At 35.5% G+C, this 8,245-nt stretch overlaps 1 protein-coding gene across 1 annotated transcript in view; it reads left to right on the plus strand.

Moving 5' to 3' along the window:
- fut8 (fucosyltransferase 8) overlaps positions 1–7,209 on the plus strand; it is a 108,064-nt gene extending 100,855 nt beyond the window's left edge. Inside the window, exons 8-10 of the mRNA XM_003214611.4 lie at positions 2,235–2,411; positions 4,305–4,455; positions 6,185–7,209. Coding sequence (XP_003214659.1) covers positions 2,235–2,411; positions 4,305–4,455; positions 6,185–6,502 — 646 coding nt within the window. The 3' untranslated portion in view covers positions 6,503–7,209. The remainder of the gene's footprint in view (positions 1–2,234; positions 2,412–4,304; positions 4,456–6,184) is intronic.
- The last annotated feature ends 1,036 nt before the right edge of the window (positions 7,210–8,245 follow it).

An 8,245-nucleotide genomic window follows, 5' to 3' on the forward strand; every position in this document is an offset into this window, starting at 1 on the left:
TTATGCTACTGAAGATACTATCTATGTTTTGTTCTACTAATTGAATATAATTTACTTTTGAGTAAACCAAAGAACATCCTGAAGGGTGATCTATTATTATTATTATTATTATTATTTTTAAAAAGACCACCAAATACTGGTGGAAGACCATAACTCAAAGAATGCTTCAATACTGTGATTTTTGTTTGTAAGGTAAAAGTAAAGATTTTTCCCTATCATTAAGTCTAGTCATGTCTGACTCTGGAGGTTGGTGCTCATCTCCATTTCTAAACCAAAGAGCTGGCATTGTCCGTAGACACCTCCAAGGTCACGTGGCCGGCATGATTGCATGGAGTGCCATTACCTTCCCGCCGGAGCAGTACCTATTGATCTTACATTTGCATGTTTTCGAACTGCTAGGTTGGCAGAAACTGAGGCTAACAGCGGGAGCTCACCCTACTCCCTGGATTTTAACCGCCGACCTTTTGGTCAGCAAGTTCAGCAGCTCAGCAGTTTACCCCACTGCGCCATCGGGGGCTGGGAATATATGAAGACTTTCCCTAGTTTCCCCTTAGTACTAATATGAGGGCTATCCAGAAAGTAGATTACATTTTGGAATTAAAAATGAACAAAGTATAGGAGAAAACATTTACCATATGCAGTTGAAAGCCAGACCCAAACACCACTTCTCAACATAGTCCCCATTGAAATCTAGGCACTTCTCATAGTGATAAAAGAGTTTGGAAAGTCCTTCCCCACCAAACTTTGCCACTTGGCTTGCATCCTCAACCAGGCGGGCGTCCCTTCTCGCAGCTGCATATGTGCATGCATTCAACTTTCCCCCACGCTCGTCCTGGATTGCTCTTCTAAGGTTTTGCAAGAAGCACACCTTTCCTGTCTCAAAATACGGTTGCCATAACCTTCATTGCAAGCATTTGCAAAACAGAACTCTCCCAAACAACCATCAGAGCTATGTGCCAAACAATATTAAAAGAGCAGGATGTTACTAATCACTCCAGTTGCAAGGACCAATGAAATAAAATATTTGTTACAGACCATTAGAAAACCTTTAATGTCAGAACCATATAATTCTCCTGGAATTGGGTGGGCAATTGCACTATTTGCCTAGTGATGCTAAAAAAAGACCATGTCTGACATCAGCCCCTTTTAGAGAACATAATCATTAAAATACCCTAAGCCCAAAACACCTATAATTTTGAAGGTCATAATCAATACTTTAAATTGAAGGAATGTATGAATTAAAAATCCAATTACATTTGTAATGTTTTAGTGAGCAAACATACTTTTAATATTTTAAAATCATACTAAAGGAATAGCCTTACCTTAAAACTTATTTGTAATCAGGTATGTAAGGGTGTGTGCTTTTTCTTTCCCACTGCCATTGTACAACTTGGCAACCACATTTGAAAGTGGTAAGTATGTAAAGAAAGGTCAGGTTGACCCTGTTCAACTATAGCAGTTTAAAGAAATATGCAAGATCATGATGCCATATTTCTGCTGTTGTATGACTAGAATATATTAGCACTTAGCTCCCAAAATGTCTAATCATTATGTTAAGCTTTGAAGGACAGAACGATAACAACAACAATAATAATATAATAATAATATTAATAATAATAATAATAACAACAACAATAATAATTTATTTCTAACCCATCCTCTCTCCCCAAAGGGACTCAGGACGGCTACCAAATACAAAGGCAAATATTCAATGCCATATAAAAACTGCATATAAAATAGACACTATGGGAGGATAAACAATAAGGCCTCATAAAGTACAATGGCAATAAGTACTGTTTAAATATAAAATCTGGGAATATAAAATATAAATGTAAAAGTGGCTCTGTGAATGTGTAAACCCTTGACAGAACCCGGTAGGGAAGGAGAGGGATTTCATTACTCATCAACCTCTCCATAAGCTATGGAGCATAGATAAGTTTTTAGGTGTTTTTTGAAGGAGGGGAGGGAGTGGGCAGTTCTAACTTTGACAGGGAGGGAGTTCCAAAGGGAAGCAGCGACCACTGAGAAAGCCCTCTCTCGTGTCCACCATTACTTGGGACAGTAATGGTTTTCTGACATAGAACAGTAGTGGTTTTCTGACATACCCAATAATTCTAGAGATAATTTTCTAAATAAATTTGTCTATTAATGCAAATTTGTTTAAAGGTTCATTCTATTAAAAGCACAAAAAACCCCAAGAGAAATACAAAACTTTTTTTAAAAAAAAATTTCAGCATACATGTTCGTAGAACAGACAAGGTGGGAACAGAAGCTGCATTCCATCCTATTGAAGAATACATGATACATGTGGAAGAACGCTTCCAACTTCTCGCCCGCAGAATGCATATTGATAAAAAACGAGTTTACTTGGCTACAGATGATCCTTCGTTATTGCAAGAGGCAAAATCCAAGTAAGACAATATTGTATGATAATGACTCTAATAAATGTATGCATGTGTTTGTTTTATTTAAATTTCGTTAATTGACTATATGCAAGAATTCTATTATGAATATTCCTGTTTTATATATTTGATAAGTCTCTTCCCTTTCAATGAAGGTGTGTTATGTCAATCTAGTGTCCTATTGGGTATTTGAGTCCTGATGATTGTGTTCATATTTCCGAACATTAAATTACAAGAGAAAGAGATGCAGTGTTGCAAGACAGACCCCTTAAAGCACCAGACCAGTCTTTAATAAAAGTAGTTTATTAGTTCACAACAAAAGAACCCAAAAACAAACTCAAAAAGGCTCAAAACACTTAATCTTCAGTGTGAAGCACAGTATTTTCCACAGTTAAAGCAAAAACCCATACCCTAGAAAATAACCCAGATTTAACCGGAGTATAATCCGGATCAAACTCCAAACTGTGCAAAACAACAGAAAAAGCACTCCAATTCACAGCAGGACACCAGCAGGCAGGAAGAGACGAACAGCGGGGCGCCGAAGGCGTCTGGCGGAGTCAGTCAAACACAATATCATCCAAAGGGGAAACAAACCCTGCATGTTGTGATGGAGTCTTTGAGTAGTGATACTATTAGGAATACTAGAAGGGGAAGAAAGACTACTCGTGAGCAAGACTCCAATGAGGACAGAGATAAAGGAAGCGGATCCGGGAAATACTTATGGAGCCTACTAACAACGACTCATTTGAGGGCTTTGAGGGGGATGATGGGGTTGAGAATCAGGAGGATGGGATGACAAGTTCAGAGGATGAGGCAATGGACTGGACTAAGGTGCGGGAGTTCCAGGACATCTGTAGAGAACCCACAAGTAGCGGCACGTTTGAGGGTTGGCACAGTAGAGATCCGGCTGAATCTTGGGGAGTTATGGTTTTGGAAAATAGAGAGAGATGATACATAGTGATTTATAGAGATGAAAAGGTCCCACATATAGAGGATGGAAGATCTGCTAGATTTACACTTAAAATAATAGTTTTTACATTTCTTCCGTTTTGTCCTATGTAGTACCTGTTATTAAAAGAGATACTAATTCAAGAAATACCTGTTGTCAAAAGTAGTTTCCTGGTATCATGAAAGTACTTTTTTGCTTTGACATAAGTATGATCTTTCTCTATTAGCTCTCTGTTCCAACTCTTTAAAAACCCAGCTTGTGTCCCAGTGACAGTTTATGGTCAGAATAACTTGATGTGGCGATCAGCTGAAATAGGTCATCATTATTTTAATAAACAGTTTTGTATTTGCAGTGATGGAAAAAATGAATTTGCTATGATGTGGCTTAATATGGTAATGTGTATAAATAATTTATTAAAAAGGATAAGCAGCTTATCCTAGTAGTTTTCAAATTAGAAATTTAGTAGAAATATTAAGGAGACGGAATGTTATTCATATTTTCTCATTCTTAGTATCTTCTCATTAGATATACTAGGCAATTTAAAGAATTTGACTAGTTGTAATGCATTAAAATGAACTTTAAAAATTCAGCCAGAATTATTTTATCCATATTTGAGGGACCAGAAAAAGATCCAGGTTCAGAGATATTCCATATCTTGTAGCAGAACTTTAAAATCAGTTCCGTGATCACTAAGTTCAGTGAAACATAGGTAATATTTTAAGAAAGATATATGAAATGTCTCAGTAGATAAAAACTTTAAATTGGTTACTAACATCTCTGGAAGTGAAGCATATGATATAGTCATTGTCATTCTTGAGTTTCTATTTCAAATAAGTGAAGTTAAAACTACCAAAAATGTCATAAAGGCCATGTGCCCAACAATGAGGGTGGGGCGGTATGGAATCAGTTTAATTTTACAAATTAATGTTTGATATGATGCTGCATTTTTCCAGGTATTCAGATTATGAATTTATAAGTGACAATTCTATATCATGGTCAGCGGGTCTTCATAATCGATACACTGAAAACTCTCTGCGGGGTGTGATTCTGGATATTCATTTCTTGTCTCAGGCAGACTTCCTTGTCTGCACATTCTCTTCACAGGTAAGCTATTAATGCACTGTAATGAAGTTCTGTGTATCATTTATCCAATGGCACCGAGTTGAAGGTTCCACAGACAATATCTTTGTTCCCATTATCTTTTTATAAGTAGTAGAAGTAATAATATATAACATTTAATTGCTAGTATTTTATATTATTCTGAAAATTCATGTTTTCTTTTTTAAAGTCTGAAATTGTTTAAAAAGAACAGACTACAGCAGTGTATAATGCTGCTTATTCTGTCTAAAATAATAACATTATGTACATGGTAAAAGGACAATAGAAATGGGGTAAGTAAGTAAGTAAGTAAATTTAGAAATAGATGAATAAATATTTGCAAATATTTGTGTCATTCATAAATATTTATTGATAATTTATTGTATTTGTCTAAAAGCCATTACAAATCCTATAATATCTTACAAAATCAAGTAAAAGAATATATGTACATTCATGAACATATCAATCCGATTCATGTATCCCCTGCAGTCTATATCAATTTTTCAAATAACTAGAACAAATATTTTAACAGTTTTAACAAACAATGCAGTGTTGCGTGTAACATATGAATCACATTCTGAAAATAGCCAGCATAAATATTTCTGTGTTACATTTAAAGTTTAAAACTATAAAATATAAAATATACAGCCCTATTGACTGTAATGCATATAAACTTATTAAAAAGATACCTGCTTTCATTCTTCATAGTAAAATTTTTGCAATCACTGTTGACAGAGAACTATAACTTAAAACTATAGCAGCCAAATAATACTTATTTTCTATATTTACATTGGAATAATAATATCCCTCACAAGCATTAGTAATAGTTTGTGTTTTTGTTGGGAGAAGATGGATAGGGAATATGTAAATCTGAGTTTTTGACAAATGACACTGTGTTTTGTGTTTATTAAAATAGATGCATGTTTGTTCACTCTAGATTAGAATTTATTTTATTTACTTACCATTTGTCTACCTTTTTATTAAAGCATTTATCACTATTCTTTACCTCATTCCCAAGGATAAGGATGAAATAAAATGATGATTGGTCTAATTTTTCTTTCAGTGTCTCTTGGCAGTTGCATGCTATTCATTTTTATTCCCCTCTTTGGTACGGCAACTCTGTTTGGGTCTTGATATCTTCTTATTCATATTCCATTTAATCGATTTAGTGGCAACTCTGAAAACCAAGAAGGTTTTACACATTGCTCTGAAGGTCAAGAGATGATTAGTCATTCTAATCTTCTTCGGTTATCCAAAGCCTTGGGCCTGATGCCAAGACTTTTTTTTTATCTTCAGCTCCAAGATGACTTGTACTTAAGTCTGACAGCTTTGGTGCTGCTGAAGAATATAGCTGCAGAGGGAAATCATAGTCACAGGGAGCAGAGGTTTTCTAGGAACCTTAGGCTAATTCTGAAGAAGAGAACCTAAAGAGGAATACTAAAATCTGAGCTAGATCTGGCAAAGTACCAATGAAGTAAGAACCTTTAAGTTACCAGTAGGATCTGATGTTCCTATACAGTAAAGATGGACAGTGATTTTTATAAAGGTAGGGATCATTTAATATTTAATAACATTATATAGGAGAATCAGGCTTTTATCTCTTTTTTCCCCAGTATTGTGTTGAAAAGGATTCACTTCTTTCAGGAAGTCTTACATTAACCTAATATAGTGTGTACTAATCTACAAACAGTAGGCTATGTTTTGCTCATCGTTTCTTATTCTTTGGTTTTTTTAGGTTTGTCGAGTTGCCTATGAAATCATGCAGACGTTACATCCAGATGCATCTGCTTTTTTCCACTCCTTAGATGATATCTATTATTTTGGGGGACAGAATGCCCATAATCAGATTGCCATTTATGCTCACCATCCCCGAACTGCTGATGAAATTCCTATGGAACCTGGAGATATAATTGGTGTTGCTGGAAACCATTGGGATGGTTACTCAAAAGGCGTCAATAGAAAATTGGGGAAAACAGGCTTATATCCCTCCTACAAAGTAAAAGAGAAAATTGAGACAGTCAAGTATCCCACATATCCAGAAGCTGACAAATAGAGACAACCTGGATAACTCACACCAACACTCACTTTAAAGCTCTTTCAACCAACCATACTAACTGTTGGCTTTGGTGGGATGTGAATTTGCATTTTAACATCTTGTTAAAATGAATGCCTTTATCGTTCAGACTGGATATAAAGCTTGGAACAGTTGGATGGGCCATTGTTTGGACTTCCTTTGTTATATGCACTCGCACACATGCACATTGATATACATTCAACAGAGAATCTGTTGTTTTATACAATTGTCTCTTAAAGGATATATCCTTTCCATTAGTCATATATGAGCATTGGGCTCAATCCTCTGACTATAAAAAGACTTTTAATACTGCTGCATTGTGTAATTTGAGTGACATAAGCATATTTTGTATGTGCAGAATCTAAAACATGGTGCCTCTCTTTGAAAGATCAGTGACCTTTTGGAAGAGCCATGCCAGTCCTGCTGATAGGCAAGAGTCTTACTTGCCTTGAACTGTTTTTCTGACCACTGAACATGCTTCAACCAACAGATTCAAAAATCAGCCTAGACCTTTCTTTACAAAGGTTTTGTTAGCAAATTCAATTTAGTTCATCTCATCATTAATAAAGAGTACATCCAACAATAAAATAATCGTCTGATAGGAACTTTTGTAAAACAATGCCATGATTCCTTAGTACTGTTTCTGGACATTGTCTTTGATAACAAAAATAAATTTAAAAAATGAAGAGCTGGAGTTCTACAAGTAATTTGATTTTTAAATTAGGAAGAATTGTGAAAGGGGCATCTCTTTCCAGGCCGTCTGTCTCTTCACTTGGAAAATTCTCTGTGATGATGTATATAGGAATCCCAATGTTTCCAAGCAACAAGCTGACTGTCAATCAGCCTACAATTCCTTGTTAGAGCAGGAAATGGGCAAGGGGCATAGCAGGCTTGGTGTAAGTAACATATCAAGAAACTGCAGCTGTTGCAGAAAAGACTGTTATATTTCTCTTATGGGATTCCTCCCCATTTTTCTTTACAGAACAGTACAAGTTTGCTATGGAAGAAGCTGCTGTAGGTACAAGTGTTTTTTCTGGATTTTATTTTGTACTTTATTAAGGCATTGTTTAAAATGTCCCTGAGCATAACATGATACCATAGGACCAATACAGCATAATTTATCTCCTTGATCGGACATATTTAATCTCTTAATAAGTGCACTGGTACTGTTCATTTATTTTTTAAAATTGTGTTACAAAATCTCCCCCTTCCTGAACTCACTTACACTCTTCTTTACAATCAGCTGGTGGAGTTTACTGCAGTTAATGAAGTGTGTAACATAAGCATGCAAGCCATTAATAAGGAATGGTTGGAATTATGGGACACTTTCAGTCATTATAATGAGCATTTATGTTTGCCAAATATATATTCCAATGGTTAATATATTTTGTTAACAAATAAATGGTATGTGCATAGTTGGAAAAGTGATATAGCCCCCATAGATCAGTACCAACATTTGACAGTGCTGCTTCCCTCTACACTGTCATGTACAACTTCTTCCATTTCCCTTGTATCCAACATCTTTTATACTTTGACTCCAAGACTGAGCTACTCAAACTGTAATTTGTCCACTTCTGGTTCTGATTGGTGCAGATGGCTATTGTTATTTTTCATGTAGTAATCACCATCATAATGGGGAAATGCAGACTATGTATTAAGACAGAGAACTGTTTCGTTTCCATAGCAGCTATCACGGATGGCTAAAGGAAAGGAAAAACTTTA

The sequence above is a fragment of the Anolis carolinensis genome, chromosome 1, assembly GCF_035594765.1.
Source record: "Anolis carolinensis isolate JA03-04 chromosome 1, rAnoCar3.1.pri, whole genome shotgun sequence".
In the NCBI taxonomy this organism is placed as follows: Eukaryota; Metazoa; Chordata; class Lepidosauria; order Squamata; family Dactyloidae; genus Anolis; species Anolis carolinensis.